Consider the following 26,396-nt stretch of genomic DNA (forward strand, 5'->3'; position numbering starts at 1 on the left):
TAAAGATTTTTTTTTAAAGAAACTGTAGATTATTTGAATAGAAATTAAAATCCTTTATATATGTTTTAAGTTTTTTTTTATTATTATTTATCAAATCTATTTCTGCCCATTCAGACAAATCTGGAGTTATCTGTTCAGAAGTTCAGAAGAATACTTTCATATTTCCATTTCACTTATGAATGATCCATAGGCATTTTTTTTGCATATTATAAGATTCAAATGCCAAATTAGATAGGCTTTTGTCTTACTGAGCAAACTCTATTTATTGCTAAACCTTTATATTGGCTATGAATTATAAGATAAATACAGTGAATAGCTGCTCTCATTAATATGTATTATTTATTTATATTTGCATGGAAGAGAAAATAACACATATATGGAATAATATAGTTATTAAAATTTGCCTACACAATATACTGGGTTAATTATATGCTTTAGCTCCTTCCTAAATGTATCCAAAATAGATTGGATTAAACACTTGGTAGTTTATTTTTAACTAAACAATCTGCAACTGTGACAAGCTCGGGAGCTTCTCTGATCAGCAAACAACTAACAGCAACACATTTCACCAATTACTCATCCTGGCATGTTTAATTTTACTTAACAATACTCTCTAAGATCAGTTTTCAGGCACTGATCTTCTGGCAGGGACATACTGTTTTACTATTCGAAATGATGTAAACCAGCCTGCTCTCGGTGGTATTTAAAGTGTATTAATTGTTAATGTGTAATCTTTTTGAATTCCAGTCAAGAGGAAGACTGTATTCAGTTCTTCCGTTTGGGAAAGAACATCAGTTTGCTCCCCTCAGAGTACAGTACTAGCTTAGCCTCCGGAGACTCTGTCAGCCTTTATTGTTTTGTGACTTTCTCCTGAGGCTGCTTGCTCTTGGAGACAAGAGATTCTTATCGCAGCCCAGGCTTCACTATGGTCTCGCTTTTTTAAATTTTAACCACCGACTGCTTGGTGTGTGGTGCTAGCATTGTGGAAATCACAGGAGGAGCATTTACTGGGTCTTCGAACAGCTCTCCCAACCGCACACTTTCTTCATGCTGATCCTTTTCGCTGGAACCAGCCACTTCAGATGGTTCAGGTACTTGGCATTGCTGCAATATTTTCTTCTTACCGGGTATTGCGATTGCAGTTTAATAAGCGGGGGGGGGGATGGGGGGAAGCATTTAAAAATCACAATGCAGTTTCTATTTATTTTTCTGAATAGAGACTTTGCCATGTAAATGCAGCAGGAAATATATTGCATGCTAACAAAGGCAGTAATAAATACCAATTCTATGGCATTTGAGCTGGAAATTAATACTGTTTTAAGAAGTATCCTGTATGTGTGCCCTGGAGTTTATAATGTGACTTAAGTCATTCACTGTGTTTATGATTTTATGTCTGGATGATTAGAAATATTGTTCTAAGACAAACAGCTAATTTTTCAATTAATGTATTGTCTTGCCTTTGCTCTCTTAGATTAGGAATGGTCAGGTTTTGCAGTAAGTTGTTTATGGAACACTTGTTTTATTTTTCATAATTAAAAACCTTGTCACTTAACCACACACTGTTGCTACCTTTGGATACAGTTCTTTTATTTAAGATTCACCAGCTTATATGGTTATAGGATTCAGCAGAAGCAGCACTATACCTCCATGACTTTGTCAGCCTGACCAGTTTTGATTGATAGAGTTCTTTTGCCAGTGAAGATAGCTCAGTGGAATGACTTAAACTAGGTCCCACAGGTGCTTTTTCAAGAGGCAACTGGACTTCTGGTTTTTCTTTGAAGACGTTTCGCTCCTCATCCAAGAAGCTTCTTCAGCTCTATAGCTGAAGAAGCTTCTTGGATGAGAAGCGAAACGTCTTCAAAGAAAAACCAGAAAGTCCAGTTGCCTCTTGAAAAAGCATCTTTGTGACAGCCATGACCTGGATGACTGAGAATCTCCATAGAGACTTAAAGTAGACATCATCATAGGTAATAGCATGGGTAGCACTGAGGAATCGCATAGCTATTCTGTGTAATTTCAGCATGTCCCATTGGTGGCATGATCTTATATCTGCTCAGACTTGCAGAAAGAATGGACTTAATGAAATGCAGGGAATCTTATAGCCATATGGACTCTGCTGCCTTAGCTGAATGTAGATGTAGATACATGAGGCTGTACATTACAGTCTTATTTACCTAGAGCTGAACTCAAGGCAAATTTTAATAGGAATTTACTATTGATTTCTCATTTCAGAAATAGATAGATAGATAGATAGATAGATAGATAGATAGATAGATAGATAGATAGATAGATATAGATATAGATATAGATATAGATATAGATATAGATATAGATATAGATATAGATATAGATATAGATATAGATATATATACTTATTTATTTTTCAGTATTTATATACTGCCCAATTGCACAAACTTTAGGTAGTTTAGAGAACAACTTAATAAAAACATTTTTAAAAATCACAACCAACTATGATATAAGCCCATATAAACCCAGAATTAGAAGACAACAGACAAAAATGTAAAGCTTGTCCGAAAAGCCAAGTTTTAACTGCTTTCCTGGAGATGTGAGAGGGCCATCTGAATCTTGAAGTTTGCTTTTGCTGGAGATTTAAAGCAGCAGTGGAGTATTGCTTCCAGGCTACTACCCCCTTTGCTTCCCAGCTGAAGAAACGTATAGCATCCCTGCTGTACAGAAAAACAGGTTGGTCAGAGCATTATGGAAAAGATACTCTAGCCCAAGTTTGGAAATGCTTTAAGCACCATCTTGAATTGTACTCAGAAACTTACTGGAAGCCAGTTCAATTCTTGCAGTGTAAGAGATATACTATGGAACCAGCTCTCATCAGTCAGCATGTGGGCTGCTACATTCTGCATCAGACGCAGTTTCTGATAATCTTCAAAGGCAGCTCAGAGAAGTAGTACCATACAGAAGCAAAGAGAGTAGGGTAACTATTGCCTGCCACTCAAGAAAGGGAAATTAATATAGAAATGGCTAGTTTATATTACTATGTAAAAATAAAAACTTGAGGTTAGATGTTACTATTTTACTGCACCAAAGGAAGGTGGAAGTCAATGCCTTTTCTTTCTTTTACCTTTCTTTTCTGTACTCTTCCCTTCCCCTTCCCCTTCCCCTTCCCCTTCCCCTTCCCCTTCCCCTTCCCCTCCCCTATTTTTCCTACTATTTGTTTTCATATTTTTTTTGTATTTTATATTATAAACAATTTTTTAAAAAAACCAACCTCAAAGATAGGGCACAATCGACATATTAGCAAATTCACTTCTATTTATGTTCTTCTCTGGAAAAACCATCCAAGTGGAACCATGAGTCCAATAACATTCTCCAGTTGCACATAAGCTCCTTTGGGGAGAGTCTAGCAAGATACTAACCACTGGATAATAGCATTCAACTCCAAGCTCACCCAAGTGACTTTATGAACAAAATGTCAAGGAAATATCTTACAGCAACCTAAAGGAAGAATTGCTGACCTGACCCGTGTCATCGAGGAACATGTCATTTTAAAATGCACTGGTGGACAACATTCCACCGATAAAGCACTCTTAAGTCCAAAAATTTGCATACGGAAGTGTATGTCCTTTCAATTATCCTGTTGAAAAACAGTTGGAGTTAAATTCTTAACTGTGTAACTGCAGTCAGGTGATCCTAGTGACTAAATAAACTCAGCTCAACCCATAGTCTGCTTATTATTAATAATAATAATGTATTATTAATAATAATAATAATACATTCAAACAAGGAACTCTGGCAATTCTTTCATTAGTTTCTGATTCTGACAAGTTGGAGAGAAGAAATTATAGTTTCTGAAATATGTATAATGTAAATTAGGGAAAATCTGTCTATTTTTTTTAATTGTACAAATTGGCAGAGGGAACAAGTGTAAGTTAGTTGGCTATTTTTTCTTAGATAATGTCTTAAGATATCAGCTATAACACATACAGTATATGAAATAGTGAAAGTATGGACATAAATCCAGAGTAATTTGGCACCACTAAAGATGTTTGTGGAATATCAGCATTGTAGGTAGCCTATCCGTGTCAAGATCTTTTTGACAGTGTTAACCATTGGGGGGCAGTTGAGTGTGATGATACTGTTTAGCAAAAGTGCAAAAGGAATTTTTAAAATATATCTTTAAGGACAGTACAATTTCTCTTACCTCTTTCGCTTTTTTTATTCACTGATAGTTTTAATTTTGCCTTGGGAAAGAGCTTCAAGAAATTCTGATAAAGTTTTTTTTTTCTTAGAGTGGGAGGAGATTAGGAAATTATTACAGTGACTTTATGAGCAAAATGCCTAGCGTTGGTATGATTTTTTATAACTCTGGGAAAGAGAACAAAGCTACTGAAAGTACTACAAGTTCAGAATGTTTGGAGATTTTTGCATTTATTGTAAGCAGTTCATCGAAAGGCAGTTAACAAACAAAAAAAATATGAAAAGTGCTCCACTCATGCAAATTCTGAGATAAACAGAGTCCTAAAAAGCGTAGTATTCGCAGTTGTAAAGATTTATGTAGCATTATACCACATTTTCCCTTTCAGTAAAGTGTTTAAAGAAACCTTTGTGAGAATCTTGCTAATGTGATATATTGTCAAAAATTTAACAATGGGTCTAAAAAGAACAGCAAAGAAAATTAAATTCTCAGGACATTCGTGTTTTCTGTGTGAAATAGTGTATGTATTGTTGACCTTAGGAAAAGCACTATCATACCTTTGTGCCTGAAAGCTAAAAAACCAGATTGTCTGCCTTCTAACTGGCAAATATTTCTTTTAAGCATTGTAATCGTGTTTTTTAACTGACAAGAATCCTATAATAATTTCTTCATTGTGGTCTCTGTTATTGATACACATGAGTTGCTGCTAGAACACTTTTTCGAAGCTGCTGGAATGTTCACAGATTTTTGGTGGAAACCTTGTCCTTCTTATATACTTTGTGACTAGATGCAGATCTGCTCCAAGCCTCTCCAGTTTGTTTTCAACCACCACAGTGTCTTGAGATGAACTTCATTCTGCTGTATTGTTATTCTCCAGTTTTCCCTTAATTTTCTTTCTTTAATTCCTCAAAACTCTTTAGATTAATTTGTTAGGACGCTTTGTCCTCCCATTACAGAGATCTGACCTTTGGCAATATGGCTCCAAGGCCCCTGTTTCACAAGCATCAGCATTAGCTTTCTTATTAGATTATGGAAACAAATTTTTACATCTGTTGGAATATGCACATATGTAGTTCATTGTAGACATTTGTAAATACTGCCAGTCATTTCTAAACAATAATTCCAATCATTCTTATTTGTGAGCTACATTCTGGGAGCAAACCTAGAGACAGTAGTCTCATTTTCTCCAACTCTCTTACCATGTCGCCAAAAAATTTCTGCTGGCTGCCTCGTGTCAGTCAAATTATCCATTGCTCATGGGATTTTTCTGCCATTATTAGCTTTACCCATTGTGAGTGGTAAACGTTCTAAGAGAAATACTACAGCCAATTCCAAGCAGAGAAACAAGAAAAAGAGGAATAAATGACCATCTGAATCCGTTCTCCAAAGTCCTTAGTTCCACTCTACCATGGCCTTCTCAAATGCTGCTTTCTTTGGTTATTAATGAATGGGTTATTGACGTACTTTATATTGTCCACTCCTTCCTTGTCGGACATAGGAATCTGCCTCGAAAGGGGAAAATCAGGAAATCACCTTCTGATTACCCTTTTATCTTTCAGAATTGTCAAAGTCAATATCTTTGTCTTTGGCCATCTCAAGATCACCAAGATCTTAAATGATCATTTCTCCCTGAAACATCCAAACATTCACTGAATGTAATGTATATTGACCTTCTATTTCACCTTCTTCTTAAATTCTGCCATTTATAATGTCTTTGTCCAATCATGTAACAAATAGCAATTGCTCTCTCATCCCCCAGATTTTTCTCTCCATCAAGCTATTCCTTTGAGATAGATCTCATATCCGTGTTCCAGCTTAGCATAGCCTTTTGACGAAAGATTATTATCTTCCCTTGGTTAATAAAGTGAATATGATGAAAACCTTTGGTTTCCCCTAGCAGAAATCATGCTTATTTCTCTTAATTTGACAGTAATGTTCTAGGGAAGCGGGAAGACAGCGGTCAGGAAAGGGTTATCTGCTCCAATCCAGCGAAGATCGGGTCAGGAAAGTTGATAAGCTCCTCCTCCTGTCGCTTCCCAGCTTTCTGACTCGATCTGTGCTGGATCGAACGCACTTAGCCTATCTCCTGACTTTAGTCTTCCATTACCCTTCAATTGGCTTTAAAACTAAAACTTTTTCCAAATTACTTGAGGTGCACAGCGAGAAGGGCTACTCTGGTCCAATTCCGCTGTGACCGCTTGCGGTCTTGGGGGATTGAGACCCCTTGGCTGGGTCTCTCCCACTCGGCGGGAACGGTTAACGCCCGAATCCGCCCTTGGGAACCTCCTCTGAGAGTCGAGGTTCCCTGCTTATTGCCGGCAGCTGCTCTTGTGATTTTCCGGCGAGCGAGCTTTTCTCTCGCCGAAGGCACCTCTTTCATCATTTAGACCTCCAGCAGCTGCGCCCGCTCGTTTCGGAGCCCTCGCCGCCCTTAGCGTGACTTGCATCACCTGTGCTCCCCGGCGAGGTTCAAATCGCAGCGCCAGACCGGCTAGCTCACCGAAGGAACAGGCGGTATCGTATGCGGCTTCTCCCGAAACCTTTTAATTGGGGCGGTTCTATTCTGACCGGCGGCTAGATCGAGGGCTTCTTCTTACTGCGGCCGCCATTTTGTCGCCCCTAGGCCACCACTGAACGCCTGGGCCTAATCGGTCGCCATTTTGGCTGTCTCTCCTCGTGGCAGTTGGGGCCTCTGGCTTAAAACATGGCATCGCGCCCCTCTAAGGCGGCCAAACGCCACGCTCCTGAGGATCCGGTTCCTGGTCCTTCATCAGCGGAGCCTAGAAATAAATCGAAAAAGACTCAGGCCTCTAGGGAGGAAAAGAAGGCTGCAGCAAAAGCAAAGGAGGAGCTTCGCCTGCACCAGGCCATAGAACGCTCCATACAAAAGGCCATTAGAGAGGCCTCTATTAGAGACGCCCCAGCTCCACAGGGGGGCTTGACTACTCTAACTCCCCTGGCCCCTCAGGCTTCTGCTGACCCTTCACCCGATCCAACGGGTATCCAGGCCCAGACCCAGGATTCACGTCCTTTATCACCAGACGGGGGGCAATTGCCACCCCCTCCTCAGAAGGGAATTTGTGAGGCTCTCTTTGGCTCCCAGTCAGATACTCCTTCTCATGGCCAGGCCCCTTCTCCTTCTGCAACTGCTGTTCCTGCTGACCTGGGAGACCCTGGGCCTTCAGGGCCTGCTGTTACCCCGGAACTCATGGCCTATATTCAATCCGCCATTCGGAAAGGGGTCCAGGCGGAATTACAGCAAAGAACATCCTCCTGGGTGGCTGGATCTGCCTGTTCCCTCCCACATACTGAGGGTTCCCTCCTGGGCGAAGGTCAGGCCCCTCCTGACATAGCGCTCAACTCGGGGGCCCACTCGGAACAACCATCTTGCCAGGAAGATGATGCGAGGGAAAGGGACCTTTCCGAGGATGAGGATTTGGCTCCTGATCAGCCATCCTTCATAGGTTTGTTTAAACCTCACCTGTTTAGGTCCCTGTTGCACAAAGCCAAGTTAACTACCCGTCTGGGTGCCCCTCAGCCTTCCCCGGCTTCTAGCGGGGAGACTCAAAGCTCCCTTCCCCTATTTGAGGTCCCTGAAATAGAGGTTGAGGAGATCCCGGGCCCGAAGCTTTTCAGGGATGTTCTTAAAAAGCAATGGTCTGCGCCTGCTTCAGGGCCTAACCCTAATCAGCTTGACAGGCGGTTTTACAATGTGGCCCCTGAGTTGTCCTCTCTTCTGCAAATTCCAACGGTGGACCCTCCGGTAGCAGCCCTTCCGGCTCCTTCCAATGCTACTGGTCCCCCAGAGGATAACCTCCGTCCGGAGGACAAGCGCCTGGAACAGGCACTGGTTAAGTCCCACTTGGCCTCAGCCTGGGCAGCTAAATCCACCATAGCCTCATCATTCTTTAATAGGGCCTGCATTCTATGGATCCGCCAGCTGCAGGACAGGCTTCCAGTTACGGATTCCAGGACCCACCAGGATCTTAACAAGGTCTTGGCGGCCCTGGAATTCTCTGCCGACGCGACGCTTAATGCGTCTCGTTTCTCGGCTAAGGCAATTGGCTCTTCCGTAACCGCCCGGAGATTGGTCTGGCTTCGGAACTGGCAGGCAGACGCCAAATCAAAGTGGCGACTCGCCTCTGCTGCCTTTGAAGGCCCTTCTCTTTTCGGGGCCCCATTAGAACCCCTCTTGATTGAGACAAAGGACAAAAAACGTATCCTTCCCCCAGTGTCCAGGCGCTCTGAGTATCGCTCTTCTGCGAATAATCTTAATCGTTCCTTTCGCCATTCAGAATTTCCCTATTCGGGAGGCCGGTTCCCCAGGGCCCCTTACTCCCGCCCCAGACCTCCAGATCATCAGGGATTTCAGAATCAAAGGGGTTTCAACAGACGTCCACCTCGAGGTGGACGCGGGCGCCCCTTCCGTAGGCCCAGATAGTTCCCCTTCCAGCCCTCCCATTGGGGGCCGCCTGGCTCTCTTTGCCAGCCAGTGGGAGAGTACTTCCTCCGATGCTTGGGTCCGGGAGACGGTTAGGTGGGGCCTCTCCCTCGAATTTCTCTCCACCCCCCCCGACAGGTTTCTACGTTGCCCTCTTTCTCGGGATCGTCAGAAACGGCTACTGCTGGCATCGGCTATCAAACATCTCCTTGACATTCAGGCCATTGAGCCGGTGCCGCAGGAGCAGTACGGGCGGGGCTTTTATTCCCGCCTGTTTCTCGTTCAGAAACCCTCGGGGGGCTGGAGAGCCATTCTGGATCTCAAATCTTTGAACCGCTGGGTCCCCTACCGGCGGTTCAAAATGCAGTCCCTTTCCTCCATCTTAGAGAGCATCAGGATTGGGGACTTCCTCACTTCAGTAGACCTTACTGAGGCCTACCTTCATGTCCCCATTCATCCGGCGTACTTCAAATTCCTTCGGTTTTGTTATGCGGGCCGTCACTACCAATACCGCGCCCTTCCATTCGGCTTATCCTCGGCCCCTCGAGTTTTCACTAAATTGATGGCTGCTATTGCAGCACACCTCCGGGCTCTTCCAATTCGGATCCTCTGTTATCTCGACGACCTCCTCATTCTCTCGAGCTCGGAGGATAGGGCGCATCAGGACCTGGACTCCACCCTCCGGGTTCTGACGGCTCACGGCTTCTCCATCAATTGGGCCAAGAGCCACTTGGTACCCACGACCCGGATCCAACACCTGGGGACTATCATCGATACGGTCGAGAGCAAGGTCTTTCTTTCGGAGGAACGACTGGCCAGCCTGCGGTCTCTGGTCAGTTCGGTTGCGCAGGGATCCCCTGTTCCCTTGGCGACCCTTTCCCAACTCCTCGGAAAGATGGTATCGTGTATCGGCATTGTGCCATGGGCCCGTCTCCACTGCAGGTCCCTGCAGTGGTTTCTTCTCCCGTATCAGAAGTCCCTCCTTTCGGCTTCTACCCAAATTGTTCGCCTTAACCCCTCTGTAATTCAGTCCCTCCATTGGTGGTCCTCCAGGGCCCTTGTCAAGGGAAGGGAGTTCAGGGAGCCCGACCCTGTCATCCTAACAACGGACGCCAGCCTCCTGGGCTGGGGGGCTCACGTCCACTCCCACATGGCCCAGGGCTCATGGACCTCGCAGGACAAGTCACACAACATAAACTGGCTGGAGCTTCGGGCCATTTACCTGGCCCTCAGGGTCTTCACGAACATCGTCAAGGACCGGCATGTGATTGTCCGGACGGACAACGTGGCAGCCAAAGCCAATGTCAATCGCCTGGGAGGGACCCGGTCTCTCTCTCTCATGGAAGAGGCGGATCGCTTGGGGACCTGGGCAGAGGCCAACCTGCGATCGCTGCGAGCTGTTCATATCTCCGGCCTTGCGAACTCCCAGGCCGACTGGCTGAGCCGTTCTCCATTGGACCACAGCGAGTGGCGACTCGACCCAGCCATGTTCAAGCGGATCTCACGCCGCTTCGGAGACCCGCTGGTGGACTTGTTTGCAACGAGGGACAATCGGCAAACGACGCGCTTCATCTCCAGGTTTCCGGACCCGATGGCGGAGGACACGGACGCGCTCCTGTGCAGGTGGCCCAGAGGTCTTCTTTATGCCTTTCCCCCCCTTCCCCTCCTCTCCAGGGTGGTCCAGAAGCTCCTGGCGGAGCAGGCAGAGATGATCCTCGTCGCACCTTACTGGCCCCGTCGGCCTTGGTTTGCCGACCTTCAGGCTCTCTCGATTCGGCCTCCATGGCGCCTTCCTCCCGCCGACATAGTCCTTCGTCAGGAGTCGCTCCTCCATCCGGACGCCGCTTGGCTGCAACTAACCGCCTGGCGGTTGAGCGCCAGCTCCTGTCGGAGTCTAACCTGCCCCACGACGTGATTGACACCATCTCGGCGGCACGCCGTCCGGCCACGGTACGCATCTACGCGGCTACGTGGCGCTCCTTCGCGGAGTGGTGCATACCACAGGGAATCGACCCGAAGCAGGCTTCAACTAAACAGGTACTCGTCTTCCTTCAGAAGGGGTTGGCCGCCGGCCTCGCACCAAACACGTTACGCAGGCAAGTGGCCGCTTTATCCTCCATTCTCTGTTTGGGGTCCCGTAATTCTTTGGCTCAACGTCCCCTGATTCGTTTATTCCTAAAAGGGGCTTCGAATCTTCGGCCCCCTCCCGTCCATCGTTTCCCCACCTGGGACCTCCCAAAGGTGTTGAACGCCCTTACTAGGGAACCATTTGAGCCCATTCGCACAGTGTCCCTTCGATTCCTCTCCTATAAGGTATCCTTTTTGGTCGCTATCACCTCCGCTAGACGGATCTCAGAATTAGCTGCCCTCTCCGTGAGGGCGGATCTCTGCATTTTCCACCCGGACAGGGTAGTACTCCGTCTGGACCCAACCTTCCAACCAAAGGTCAACTCCCTGTTCCACAGATCTCAGGAGTTGATACTTCCCGACTTCTGTCCTCGCCCAGCCCACCCGAGGGAGCGTGTTTGGCACGCCTTGGACGTTCGCCGGGCTCTACGCATTTACCTTCGGCGGACGTCCTCATTTCGCAGGTCGGAGGCGCTTTTCGTCTCTTTCCAACCATCCACCCTTGGCCTCAAGGTCTCCTCCCATACGGTGGGTCGTTGGCTCCGCGCCACGATAGCCTCCTGTTACGAGGCTTCTTCCACTCCTATCCCCAGGCGAGTCACTGCCCATTCTACCCGCAGTGCCGCCACTTCAGCAGCTTGGGCCACCCAGGCCTCCCTCCTTGACATCTGCCGGGCCGCCACCTGGGCGTCCCCCACTCCCTTTATCCGCCACTATAAGATCGATACTTTCGCTTCGGCGGAGGCGGCATTCGGCCGCCGGGTTCTCCAACAGGTTTGTGCGGACCAGGCCTCAACGTCCCGGGCGGATCCCCCCCTATAGTTCTCGGGCTTTGGCATGTCCCTTTCCTGACCGCTGTCTTCCCGCTTCCCTAGAACGGGCGTTGTCTTACCTGAACGCCCCTTCTGGGGACTGGGAAGACAGCGGTCAGCCCCACCCTTTTTCTCCGCCAGTTCGTTTCGGCTGGTCCACTTCTTCTTTCTCGTATTTTCAGGGCTAGTGCGTCGTCAGGAAAACATCACATTCCTCGTCCGAAAGCTGGCAAGCGACAGGAGGAGGAGCTTATCAACTTTCCTGACCCGATCTTCGCTGGATTGGAGCAGATAACCCTTTCCTGACCGCTGTCTTCCCAGTCCCCAGAAGGGGCGTTCAGGTAAGACAACGCCCGATTTGGATGCCTTTTCAGTTTATTCAATATCATCTTCAACTTTATCACTCAATGGGTGAGCCAGGATGGAGAGCAAGCATCCCACTCTACTTCTGAAAGCTTTTATTTCTGGAATGAATACTCTCTTGACCTCATCAGCCTCAAACTCCAAATGTTATCTTTGAACTTGATCTTTCCCCAATCAACCATTCATCAAATACTTGGTTCATTTTCACGGTTCATACGGTTCCATTAATTAACTTTGGGTTCTGTTTTTTGCAAGATAAGCTCCACACCAAACTTCCCTGTTGCTTTCAAGCCATCACTAAAGTTATTATAGACTATTTCTCTCTTTCTCCAAACTGAGGTCTAAGTGTTCCGAGAAAGAATGGCAAGTTCAGACTTGCTTCAGTATGTTAGACTTTCATCCTTTTAACTATTTTCTTTTAGATGTTCTTGTTTCAAAATGATTACTGATTGTTGTTCTTTGGGTAAATAGAATCTGATCTGCATATATATAGATTGCAAGCTTTCACATATCTATGGTCCTTTACTATTGCTGCTTCCTTCATTTTACAGTAGCTGGCTCTGTTTACCAGTTTAATGTTTTGCCATGTGGTCTCTCCATAGCCCTGACAGTTTAAATAAAAAAGTATACTGCTCAAAAAAAATAAAGGGAACACAAGCAGAAGACATCCGAGAGCTGAATGAATGAAATAGCCTTATTAAATACTTTGTTCTTTACATACAGTAATTTGTACACTGCTCAAACAACTAAAGGGAACACAAAACTACTGTATGTAACGAATAAAGTATTTAATAAGGCTATTTCATTCATTCAGATCTCGGATGTTTTCTGCTTGTGTTCCCTTTATTTTTTTGAGCAGTGTATTTGTTACTGGATTTCTCCAGTTCCAAGGTATCGGTTTTCTTCGTATCCAGATAACTGGCTTCAAGCAGTGCATTATGTTGCCAAACTGTCTCGCAATATAGTTCTTCTACTCCTTTAGCATCATGGCCTCTGACTAAATCATTAGCAGTATTCCTTTCTTCCTTTGCAGGTTATCTGATTCATAGGTGCAGTGACAGTGCTGCTGTAATTCCATACACTTCAGTCATTTGTACACAAAATATCCTTCCCAAAAGAATCAGAACCAGGGGTGAAATTGATGGTTCTGACAGGTTCTGGAGAACCAGTAGCAGAAATTTTGAGCAGTTTGGAGAACCAGCAAATACCACCTCTGGCTGGCCCCGGAGTGGGGTGGGAATGGAGATTTTGCAATATCCTTCCCCCAGGAGTGGGGTGAGAATGGAGATTTTGCAGTATCCTTCCCCTGACACACCCACCAAGCCACGCCCACAGAACTGGTAGTAAAAAAAAAATTCAGATTTCACCACTGATCAGAACCCAGTGGAACTAGGGTTCTTCAACTACTTCAGTTGTACATTTGCCCATCTTTGAATGCATCTCTTACAGGATTGGTTCATACCTCTATTACATTTCTCTCAGCACAGATGTAGGACAGTTCCCTTGCCTACTTGGCCTTACTTTTGTCCTACTTGACATTCAAAGTCTCATACGCATTATCATTGAATACCAGTTCTATTGCTGTATGTCGTCTGTTTGTTGATTCTAAAATTAAAGACACTGGAGAATATGTGTCCATTCTCCCCCCCCCTCCATATTTCTAAAAAAAAGGGGGGGGCTGAAGAGGCGGTGGTGAGACCTCTCCTCAAGAAGCCTTCCCTGGACCCGGCAGTGTTGGCTAATTACCGTCCAGTCTCCAACCTTCGCTTTGTTGCGAAGGTTGTTGAGAGTGTGGTAGCGCGACAGCTCCCTCAGTACCTGGATGAATCGGTTTATCTGGATCTGTTCCAGTCAGGCTTCAGGCCTGGGTAGAGCACAGAAACGGCATTGGTCACATTGGTTGATGATCTCTGGAGGGCTCGGGACAGGGGCTGCTCCTCTGTCCTGGTCCTATTAGACCTCTCAGTGGCTTTTGATACCATTGACCATGGTATCATGCTGCACCGGTTGGAAGAGTTAGGGGTGGGGGGGCACCGTGTTGCGGTGGTTCTCCTCCTTTCTCTCCGACTGGTCGCAGTCTGTGTTGGCAGTGGGACAGAGGTCGACCCCGAGGCCCCTTGTATGTGGGGTGCCACAGGGGTCAGTCCTCTCGCCCCTTCTGTTCAACATTTATGTGAAGCCGCTGGGTGAGATCATCCGTGGTTTCGGGGTGAAATACCATCAGTACGCTGATGACACCCCGGATCACCCCAATGATGCCCTTGAAATGATGTCCCGGTGCCTGGAAGCTGTACGGATCTGGATGGGGAGAAACAGACTCAGGCTCAACCCATCCAAGACCGAGTGGCTGTGGTTTCCGACGTCCCGATATAGTCAGTTGATGCCATCATTGACTATTGGGGGTGAGTCGTTGGCCCCCACGGAGAGGGCTCGCAACTTGGGTGTCCTCCTGGACTCACAGCTGTCTTTAGAAGAGCACTTGACGGCTGTGGCCAGGAGGGCTTTTTATCAGGTCTGCCTGATTCGCCAGTTGCATCCCTTTCTGGATCAGGACTCGTTAAGTATGGTCACTCATGCCCTCGTCACTTCCCGCCTGGATTACTGCAATGCTCTCTACATGGGGCTCCTCTTGAGGAGCACCCGGAGGCTCCAGTTGGTTCAGAATGCGGCCGCGTGGGTGGTTATGGGAGCGACGTGGCACTCCCATGTGACTCCCCTCCTGCGTGAGCTGCACTGGCTCCCGGTGGTCTTCCGGGTACGCTTGAAGGTTTTGGTTACCACCTTTAGAGCACTCCATGGCTTAGGACCGGGTTATCTACGAGACCGCCTTCTGCCACCAGTAGCCTCTCACCGACCAGTACACTCCCATAGAGAGGGGTTTCCCAGGGTGCCGTTGGCCAAACAGTGTCGACTGGCGGCCCCCAGGGGGAGAGCCTTCTCTGTGGGGGCACCTGCCATCTGGAACAAGCTCCCCCCGGAGATACGGAGGATCCCGGATCTGCGCGCTTTCCGCCATGCCCTCAAAACATTCCTATTCCAGCAGGCTGGCCTGGCCTAACCTCTCCAAGGCTTTTAAAAGAGCCTTGGTAGTACAGTGGTCTAAGGCACCCTATTATTAAGCTGGTTATTAAGACCAGCTGCCTGCAATTACTGCAGGTTCGAATCTCACCAAGGCTCAAAGTTGACTCAGCTTTCCATCCTTTCTAAGGTAGGTAAATTGAGGACCCAGTTGTGGGGGCAATAAGCTGACTTTGTATAAATATACAAAAAGGATGAAGGCTATTGCTGAGCACATTGTAAGCCGCCCTGAGTCTCCGGAGAAGGGCGGCATATAAATCAAATTTTTTTAAAAAAATTCTTTTTTAAATTTTAAATTTGTCTTATAAATTGGGGTGTTTTAAATTTGTTTTCTGGGCCAAAGGATTTAATGTATTTTATATGGTTTTTAACGTTTGTATTATATGTATTTTATTTTCTGGCTGTTCACCGCCCTGAATCCTTCGGGAGTAGGGCGGTATATAAATTTAATTAAATAATAATAATAATAATAATAATAATAATAATAATAATAATAATAATAATAATAATGTGCATTTTTTTAAAAAACTCCTCAGGGATGGTTTCCCCAATTTCTTTTACATTAGAAAATTACGAAGTTTATTTGTTTTCTATGGGATTAACAAAGGAAAAATTTCTCTCCAAGAAAATTAAAATATTTAAAATGTTTTTTGTTCAGAAAAAATAGAATCAATTTTGGGCACCTTCCATTCATGAAAGAGAACTAAAGGAAGATCACACCTGAAAAAAAGAGAAAATGATTCCTCCCTGCCTCTGCAGCCCCCAGCCTCAAACTGCTGGAACAGTTTTTTGCAGGTCACCCAAATAAGGAATATTACACTCTTCCAGCATAGCATTTTGTAAATGAGGTTTTGGTCATGCGTAGTCAGGATCCAACCTGAAGACTGAAACATGATAGAAGATTACATTTTCTAATGTATATTTTAAAAAAAGCCTTAAAATTTGAGATTCACATACACACTTTGATATGCAGGATTTTTAAAAATCAATATTCAATTGAAACCAGAATTTTTCCTTTTAGGACTAGTGGATAAATAATTAGAAAGAAGCCATGGAAAAATATTTCAATATGATTACTGTAATAAGATTACTACATGCACAGACATGGGGAATTTGACGCAGCTGTCTCTTCCTTTTAACTGCTAGTGGAGGTGTGAGCTGATTGGGTGGGAACTTGGCTGTGTTCTGATTGGGTGGAGGTGTGTTCTGATTGGTTAGGGGCTTGGCTGTGCTCTGATTGGCTGGGGTTGTGTTCTGTTTGGGTGGGGGCTTGGTTGTGCTCAGCTTAGTCTGAGTTGCAGGGGGATTTGAGCTGGTGAGCTGCGTTGTTGTTGTTTGGCTTCGTGTTTGTGGCCGTGCGAGCTCTTCATGGTGGGTGTCAGTCTGCTTCATGTATGGGTTGGAGGGGTTTAAAGTGGCTAATGATGCAGCTGCGGTCTGGCTTCTGGTCCTTGGTCGTGGCTCATTATCAGTGTGGGTTTGAGTCTGCTTTCTGCGTGGATGTGTGGTGGTGACATCAGGTGTGGCACTCGTGAGTGTGGGTCTGGTGTCATTCGTCGTGTTAGGGACTCGTTTGTCAATAAGGGCGGGTTTCCAAATGGCTGGTAGGCGGGAGGTATCGTCTCGTTTGTTCATGCTGTGTGGGCGTTTTTCTATCTCAATGGCTTCTCTGATTATTCTGTTGTTAAAGTGTTCAGTTTTGGCGATAGTTCTGGTCTTTTTAAAGTCAATATCATGTCCTGTGGCTTTAAGGTGTTGGACCAGGGAAGAAGTTGGTTCCTCTTTTCTGACTGAGTTCTTGTGTTCTTCTATGCGTGCACTTATTCGTCTGTTGGTTTGTCCGATGTATGTGGTGGGGCAGTCGGTGCATGGGATTTCATATACTCCTTGATTTTCTAACTCAATTTTGTCTTTGGGGTTCCTTAGGATGGTGGATATTTTTCGGTTTGTGCAGAATGCTGTCTTGATGTTATGTTTGTGGAGGATTTTGCTTATTCTGTCTGTGGTGCCTTTTATGTATGGGAGGAGGGTTCATAGGTTCAAATATATAATACTTTTTTAGTCAGGGTTTTTTTCCTATGTAAGTCAAGATGTTTATGTAGCCATAGTGGGGTGATATCTCAAATCACCACTTTCAGGCTTTATCAGACATTTTGTGTTGTCTGTTCTGAGACTTATGGGAGACTGGGATAGTACTATTTCTGTCTTATGAGACTTCTTCAGCCAGCCACACCCACATTTTATGACTCCTCCCTGTAGGGATTTCTGTCTTATGTGGCTGGCTGAAGAAGTCTCATAAGACAGAAATAGTACTATCCCAGTCTCCCATAAGTCTCAGAACAGACACACAAAATGTCTGATAAAGCCTGAAAGTGGTGATTTGAGATATCACCCCACTATGGCTACATAAACATCTTGACTTACATAGGAAAAAACCCTGACTAAAAAAGTATTATATATTTGAACCTATGAAGAACAAAATAAAAATAAATATTTGACCTTTACAGGGAGGAGTCATAAAATGTGGGTGTGGCTGGCTGAAGAAGTCTCATAAGACAGAAATAGTACTATCCCAGTCTCCCATAAGTCTCAGAACAGACAACACAAAAGTCTGATAAAGCCTGAAAGTGGTGATTTGAGATATCACCCCACTATGGCTACATAAACATCTTGACTTACATAGAAAAAACCCTGACTAAAAAAAGAATTTTATATCTTTAAATGAGCAAATGTACGATTATTGGGGTTCTAGGACAGGCTTTGGAGAGATGCAGAGCGTTCAAGGGAGATATGAAGAACCTTTGCTTTTTTATGTCTTTATTTTTTAAAAAAATTCATTGTACTGTTTTTATTGTTCATTTGAGTTCGTTTTGTTGTTTGAAATTTTAGAGAAGTGTGTGCATTAAACATACATTGAAGGGAGATATGATGGCAAAAGGTTTAGGAACCCTCATTGTAGGATAACACTAGGGCCCTGAAACCTAATTGTGTATTAGATTTGTTGAGGTCACCTAACCCTAAAACAACTCTGGATAGCCTACACGGAGAACAATACTGCCTGAGCCAAAACAGCAATCCCAACGTTCAGAGAAAAGATTCAGTGGGGACTCCACAGATACCCTAATCTAGACCAGAGAACAAAAACTAGTCTTAAGGTACTTCTGGAACCTTAGGAGAGTGGAAACCATGAGTATCTCCAAAGGGCAGGGGTTGCAGCAGGGACTTGTTCCATAGAGATTTGAGTAGAAGTGAGATAGTTGCCTTGACTTGTCATGTTACATTAAATAGTCATAATTAAGAATTTTCTTTTAATTGTGATATTTTTATGTTCTAATAATCTTAACAGTTGGGAGTCTAGTATGTGAATATGGTGGTATATAATTCACATAGAGACTTGCTCTTAATTTTGCATAGCTCATCCTATGCATTTGAAACATCAACCATCCAATTTTACTATGACTACTGCATAGTTTCTTTCTCTACTGCAGTTTTGTCCAGCTTCCAGGTAGCAGAATGAAATATCAATAGCATCTCCCTCACAAATTGGGTAATAATGGGTATCGTTAACATACTACAAATGTTCTCCCCCAGTGATTTCATATGAATGTTAAAAAATGGGGAGAGGACCACATCCTATGAAACCCCACTCTTCCCCCACTACAACACGCTGAACCTGCCCACAGAGAAATGAATAGAACCACTATAAAATTTCCCTCAATGCTCATTGCTGAATAGTATAAAAGGACAATGTAAAAAAGTACAGTGATGACTTGAAGAAAATATGTGGCAACCATTAGTAAAACATAAAATAGCCCAGAAAACAGAGAAGTGAAAAAGAAATTCCAGATTGTCCCACATTGACTCTATATGGGTAGAAGAGGGGGTGGAGGAGGGAAAAGCTGTCAGGCTTTCAAGATTCTATCATTATAGCTTATAACATTTAATCAGAATTCTAGTATTTCTTTTAGTGTCTGTCATATCTTACCTCAGAGGACTGACAGATAAGGAGAACTGCATTACCCCATCCAGGTCTCAATAGAACTCATCCAGGAGAGTGATCAGTATCACCTCAGACTTAACCCAGACAAGACCGAATAGCTGTGGGTATTGCCTCCTAAAGACTATGTCGATTGTCCATCTCTGGTCCTGGGGTGGGGGGAGAAATTGTCCCCCTCAGAACGGGCTCGCAATCTGGGTGTCCTTCTAGATTCACAGCTAAGATTAGAGTAACATCTGGCAGCTGTGGCTAGGGGGATTATTGCACAGGTTCGCCTAGTGGACCAGGTTCGCCTAGTGGACCAACTGCAACCCTACTTAGATCAGGAGGCTCTCCTCACAGTCACAGGCTCTCCTCACAGTCACAGTCACAGTCAGAGTTGGTCTCTGTGGCTGGCAGGCCCGCAGGGGAGGGCCTTCTCTGTGGCTGCCCCAGCTCTCTGGAACCAATTACCTCCTGAGGTCCGGACCGCCCCCACTCTATTGTCCTTCCGGAAAGCGGTGAAGATCTGGCTTTTCCGGCAGGCCTGGGGCCGTTGATCTCGCTGCTGCAATCTTGTGAGACTTGGCCATGAGTGGAGTGTATGGGTTTTTAATGTTTTTTTAAAACAACTTTTATGGTATATTGTTTGCATTATTTTTTGTTGTAAGCCGCCCAGAGTCCCCAGGGAGTTGGGCGGCATAGAACTGCGACAAATAAACAATAAATAAATAAACCTCAGTCCCATATCCAGGCCTGAACTCAGTCTCCAGAAAATCCACTTCCTCTAATGTGTCACCACCATTTCAACAATCTTCCACCCAAAAGGCTGGAGACCAGCAAATATTTATTCAAGACCACAAGATTGAGCAAGGGTCCAATCTACATGTGCTACAGGATAGTCTAATTCAGCAGAACTCCACTTGTTCTACTTTCTCAGAACTCACAGCGGAAAAAGAATTACAGACAGCAGGGTCAGTCACCAATACAGATTTTGTCCATTAAGAGCCAAAATGACTTTGTTGGCAAAGTGCTAATGCAAATAATTATAGTGGCCAGATGAGCAATCTGTCTAATGGCTCCTTCTTAAAGAGAGTTAGTAAAGTTAAACAGGGTCATCTGACAATATTCTGCCACTTCAATAAAGACGGGAAAATAAGTGTGTTTCACCTGCCTAATGTCACAGTGTAGGTGCCAACATAGTTACATACTTGAGATTGGTTGAATGTACTTTTTGTCTTTCTCCAGCATTTCAAGTGTTGCTTTATTTTCCAAAGAGTCTCAGCAGCCAAGTTGCCAGCCAGGAAATTGCACTAGAAAGAGGCTGCTTGTAGGCAATAGACTCCAGTATCCAATTTGGTTACCAATGTCAGTGGTCTATCAGGCACTAAACTGAACTGTTCGCTAGTGAGCTGAGAAACTCTCCAACAGGATCCATTAGGCATTGGGGATGGGCCATCCAAATCAGGCCTGCTGCCCCATGATTATCATGTGTTACTCTTAACTGTAACTGGTTCAAGGCATGATCCAGTCATGGAAACAGAATAATGAAAAGCCTCTCCATTTCCAGATAATGTAAAATTTTCTCTAAAGCAAACACAAGATCTAAATTATGACTGCCCATATGAATTGGCCTAAAGATGACTTCAGACAAGCCCATGGTTGTCATGAAGGCCATGAATTCCTGAGTTTTTTCAAAGCAAGGACCAGAGGTAAGGAGACTGATGTCACCCAACACCAAAAGGAGATTTTCCACCACCACCAGCTTTCAAACACCATCAGCTCCAGCATATCAGGAAGGGAATTATAGTAATGCCATGTGACAAATATTCCTTATGAGTACCAATTTTCTTTAGCACAAATGGTAAAGCAGCAGAAAAAATTAATAAGCTGCTTTGAACTTGCCACAGTAGAAAAGCCAAATAGAAAATCAAATAATAAGTTCACTGCAGTCATTACTTGTCCGATTTACAGCTTTCTTTAAAAACACATTTCTCAGAAACATTTTTTTTTGTAATATCAATATGCTGTTATTCATTTCCTAGATGGACCCAGTGCAAAAAGCTGTCATAAACCACACATTTGGCGTGTCACTCCCTCTAAAGAAGAAACAAGTCATCTCCTGCAATGTGTGTCAACTTCGCTTTAATTCTGATGTGAGTATTTTTGATTACTGCTCAATGTATGCTTTGTGTATGTGTGTATGTGTGTGTTGGTAGGTAGGTAGGTAGGTAGGTAGGTAGGTAGGTAGGTAGGTAGGTAGAAAGGAAGGAAGGAAGGAAGGAAGGAAGGAAGGAAGGAAGGAAGGAAGGAAGGAAGGAAGGAGAGTCAAGGTAGTCGCAGCTAAAACATACAAAGAACAGTTGCTGGAATTGGGTATGTCTAGTTTAATGAAAAGAAGGACTAGGGGTGACATGATATAGTGTTCCAATAACTAAGGGGTTGTCACAAAGAAGAGGGAGTCAACCTATCCTCCAAAGCACCTGAAGGCAGGACAAGAAGCAGTGGGTGGAAACTAATCAAGGATAGAAACAACCTAGAATAACGGAGTTGGAGGAAGTGTCAGGAGAAATTTCCTGACAGTTAGAACAATTAATCAGTGAAACGACTTGCCTCCAGAAGGTGTGAATGCTTCAACACTGGACTTTTTAAAGAAGAGATTGGACAACCATTTGTCTGAAATGGCATAGAGTTTCCTGCCTGAGCAGGGGGTTGAACCAGAAGACTTCCAGAGTCCCTTCCAACTCCGTTATTCTGTTGACTCCTAGTGACTAGCCTAGATAAGTCCCTGCAGTTTTCTTGGCAAAGTTTTCAGAGGTGGTTTGCTCCAAGGTCACCCAGCTGGTTTTGTGCCTCAGACAGGACTCGAACTCCCACTATCCTGGTTTCTATCCTGGTATTTCAACCATTATACCAAACTGATTCATATACCAGTAGATTAAAAAAAAAATTACATTTTTAAAATAAATTGAGTGGTCCTTCCAGTATCTGCCAGATGTTAGGTTTATCAAACTGCATTAACGTGAACAGATGAATCTTTCATGTATAGTAAGCAAAATTTACTAACAATGCATACGTTTTCCCTCCTACTTCAGTTTTAAATTGCAGGCAGAAATGCTGTAGTGAGAATGAGTTTATAAGACAAATGGTCAGAGAATCAGTATAGAATGATTTTTAATTAAATACAATAGATAGTTTTGCTAGCAGTACAATCCAAAATATGTTTATTATTATCCTTTTGACTTCAGGATTGCTCCTGTGTAAATAGGCAAGAGGAAGTAATTAAAAATTATTTTGTTTATTACATGCTAACGAAATAAATGTAATGAATAAATACAAAAAATATTTTAAAAATATGTTTTATGAACAAAGTTCTAACTTTATATTTGGCTTTTACTTTAACAATGACACTAAATATTCAGAAGTAAATCTTGAAAATAACTAGTCGGTTAATGAATCCCATGAAAAGGTCACATTATTCAAATCTGTACTACTTGAAGTGATATTTCTATGGAAAATATGGCAATTGTTTCCAGTTCAATAACAGGCAGTAAAAAAATTGTAAACAAAATATTTTATATGTATAGTAATGGAATATTACAATTATGATTAAAAAGTATGTACTTCTAATTTAAATTTCTAAATTAAGTTAAACAGTGTAATTACATAAAGCAAAATATAACCAAAAAATTCCACCATTTACTTAGAGGTTTCAACATCTTGTTCTATTATAGCTTTTCCTGGACCATGTTCATGTTGTTTAATTACATCAAATTTTTGCTGTAAAGTAATAAACCTCTTCATTCTAAACTTGTACTCTAACAGAATCTTTCTTTTTCTCCATTTTATACATATAAAGATTATTAGTATATAAAACCGTGCATGCGCTTGCCTCAATTCTGCGTGCCATAGGCAGACATTAACTGAATTTTTGGTTGCATTAAACACAACTTGGTATCTATTTACAATTCACACTAAACTGAATATTATATTATTTGAAGTCACCCTAATTGCCACCTACCTATAATTCCATTCCAGCTGGGAAATATGTAGCATTGGAAATTTGTTGAACTTCTGGGTCTTATATTTTTCACCATGGCCATTCTGCCCAGGGAAGATGGGGGTCATTATTCATTAACATTTATTTTATTTATTAGAATTTGTCAAACAAAATCGAGAACAAGAATAAAAGAAAAAAAAATGACAGAGATTATAGGCACGTTAGTGCAGTTATGCCTGCCCCCTCTACTGACCACTTAAGTATGAAGTAAGATTCACAGAAGTCAATTTGTGACTGAAACTGTGAAAATTTGTAGCTGAGACAACTGGATCAGATAGAGCATTCCAGACTTTGACAACTCTATTAAAGAAATCATATTTTTTACAGTCAAGTTTAGAATGATTTACATTGATGTGTATCCCAAATCCATTTCATTCATCTATTTCCTGCTGTCCTGTAATATTTAGCAATGCCCACTGAGAATAATCACTGAGCTGCCTTAGGTTTCTTCTCCATCTGCACTTCCACTTAACCCTTTGTTTGTGCACCATTTCTGAAAACTGTTCTCCTCACACTAATTCTTATGGGCTAGATGATTCTTTCTTATTGCAGTTATGCTGGCAGGAGAGTGGGGTTGGCTACAAATGTTTGGAAAATAATTTTTCCTATATCTTTGTGTAGGATGCTAACTCTAAACAAGGATGGATTCACATGGTGCTCAAATGGCTTTAATAGCATAAAATATGATTTGACATAACATGAATATGTGCATGATATTTTTGTTTTGATAGCTTATCCAAAATTTCTCTTACGTTAGAGATTAGTCAGTCAGAAATTATGACATCTAGGTAAACATAAAGCTCTTCCTTTGTTCTTCTGAAATACAGCTAGGGGTGTGTGTGTGTGTGTGTGTGTGTGTGTATATGTGAGATAGAGAGAGAGAGATGGAGTTGCAGCAGTAGCAAGATTTATATTCATTTTGTTAAAGAATGCAAAGATAGAAAATATACATATGAATCTAAGATGTTTGTGATCTTTTTCTAGACTTTTTAGAAACATGTGGCTGGCTGATCGCATTAAGAAACAGAATTTTTAATGTATTTATTCATGCATTTAATTTATTAAATATTAATGTAGGTTTCACCCTGCTCACTATTGGAATGCAGCCCTCAGCATGCCACAAGGAGGCTAAATCAGACTTTAGACCAAAAAAGATTGCCCATCTCTAATTCAAATATTTGCATGAGCCAAAATAAGAGTTGTACTTTGAACACGTGTGACTTATATCATATTGGAAGGAATAACTTAGATGAACATCTAAATATAACTTCTACAATAGAGCCCAAAGTAAATTCTAATGTGTTCTTGCTGTAAAGAAAGTATTTTAAAAGTACAAAAAAGGTTTCCATCTAATTAATTTTTTCTTTCAGCAGTTAACCTCCGGGCAATTAATTACCTTCTGTACTACATTTAAAACAGCACTAGGCTTCTTACTGAGATTGCCATTAATACTGTTTACTACATTAATACAGATGTGTAAAGTGACATAAAGAACTACAATGTAGCTCTCTACACAGTCACAGCTATGAATTAAAAGTTGAGATGACCTGAATAACCAACTCTTAGACCTTTTAGGGGATCAAGGGCAAAAGCTCCCCTAAAAAATGAGAAAACAGAAGGTTTTACTAAGCAAGTAAATAATGGAAAAATAATTAACCAAAACCATCAAAGTGTGAGGGATGTTTAAAATTTTATTAGGCGGTCATGTCGTCTCTGCTTTTTTTTCCCTTTCTTTTTAAGGAAAGGCTTGCCATTCTGTTCAACAAATGATTTCAGATACATATCTCTTCCAGGTATGTTTGACTAGGGGACAAAGGTGTGAAGAATACCTGATCATTCTATTCCCCTGCAGAAAACAGCACAGTAGTATTCTAAGGCTGGGTTGACAGCATCTTCCAAACCAGAAGTAGTTCAGGATATTCCTGTCTACGAGTGTTTGATATCTCTGATCACTCTGTAATATGTACTAGGTTTCCCAAGAATGCCAAACAAAGAAACTCAGGGTGTTTGTTTGTTTTGTTCCATTTTTGTGAACAACTTTGCTGGAAGCTACAGGGCTTCATCACAAAGCAACACTATTCCAAGATTTTAAAAATGATTGACAAGCTATGCTAAATGCAGTGCTGTCAGCTTACATACAGTAACAGAATTAGGATTTCATATTTTGTCCTGGGTTTGGGAACAGAGTTTCAGATTTTTATACATGCTGTGCTCATTTTGAATTATCCTAATATTATAGCTCAAACCACATTTTATATTATAAGCTATAATGAATTATGTTAAGACTTAGATTTATACAGGTAGTCATTGATTTACAATCATAATTGAGCCCAAAATTTCCACTGCTAGGTAAGACAGTTATTAACTGAGTGTTGTCCTGTTTTACAGCCTTTCTTGCCACAGTTGTTAAGTGAATCGCTGCAATTGTTAAATTAGTAATGTGGTTATTGAGTCAATCTGGCTTCCCATGTGCAAAGATCATAAGTGTGAAAAACGGTCTTGTAACTTCAAACGGTCACTAACTAAATGAATGTAAGTCAAGGACTACCTGTATCCTGCCATATCACTTCATGGGATAATTTCCAACAACAAAATTTCAGTTAAAATGGCATAAATGTAAGTTTATGTTATTCAACGTTAATACAGTAGTAACTTATTTTTAATACTTTAATAACAATGGGAAATTGAGCCATAAATTTTCAGCAAACATGGTGAAAAAGCTTTAGGGTTGGATGCAATATGACAGTGATGGCGAACCTTTTTGGCACCAAGTGCCGAAAAGGGAGCTCATGCATTCGCGTGCGGCACCAAGTCCTGGAAAGGGAGCACTTCGCATTTGTCAGGGCCGCGACCAGGAAGAGGAGCTGCCCAGGGGGCATGCGTGCCCCAGATAAGGTACTTCTGGTTTCCGGCACGCACATGTACACCAGCAAGCAAGTCTTCTGGTTACTGCCGCGCATGCACACGCACTGATCAGCTGGCCGGCGTGCATGCTCACGTCGGAAAACAGAAAACCAGATTGTCCAGTTTCCGGCATTGCCGCACACACAAAGGCCAGCTGATTGTCACATGCGCATGTGCGCCAGTAACCCAGAAGAGGAATGGACAACACCTTGTGTGCCAGATAACATGGCTCCATGTGCCATAGGTTTGCCATCACGGCAATATGAAAATCAGGGCACATCAAATGGCAGTTGATCATCATAGTATCATAATACCTTATACAGGATCTATATTTTTCATATTCTATCATTCTCCTTATTAATGTTTTCTATTCTACCAAACCCTTCCTATTCCTAATTTACTCTAGACAACTAACAGAACAACAACAATAACAAAAATATTTAACATGGTTTTGTTGGCCCCAACTA

General features: G+C 42.9%; 1 protein-coding gene across 3 annotated transcripts in view; it reads left to right on the plus strand.

Moving 5' to 3' along the window:
• The window catches only part of ZNF385B (zinc finger protein 385B), a 206,982-nt gene that overhangs the window by 136,688 nt on the left and 43,898 nt on the right, over positions 1 to 26,396 (plus strand). For 2 of the 3 annotated variants that reach the window (XM_070956873.1, XM_070956875.1), the window contains one exon: positions 21,011 to 21,121. In XM_070956873.1, coding sequence (XP_070812974.1) covers positions 21,011 to 21,121 — 111 coding nt within the window. Of the gene's footprint in view, positions 1 to 904; positions 1,092 to 21,010; positions 21,122 to 26,396 lie in introns of those variants that run through there. The other variant, XM_070956874.1, reaches the window with a different exon arrangement.

Source organism: Pituophis catenifer, unplaced genomic scaffold, assembly GCF_029215685.1.
Source record: "Pituophis catenifer annectens isolate HBS135680 unplaced genomic scaffold, rPitCat1.0.hap2 SCAF_1, whole genome shotgun sequence".
Classification (NCBI taxonomy): domain Eukaryota; kingdom Metazoa; phylum Chordata; class Lepidosauria; order Squamata; family Colubridae; genus Pituophis; species Pituophis catenifer.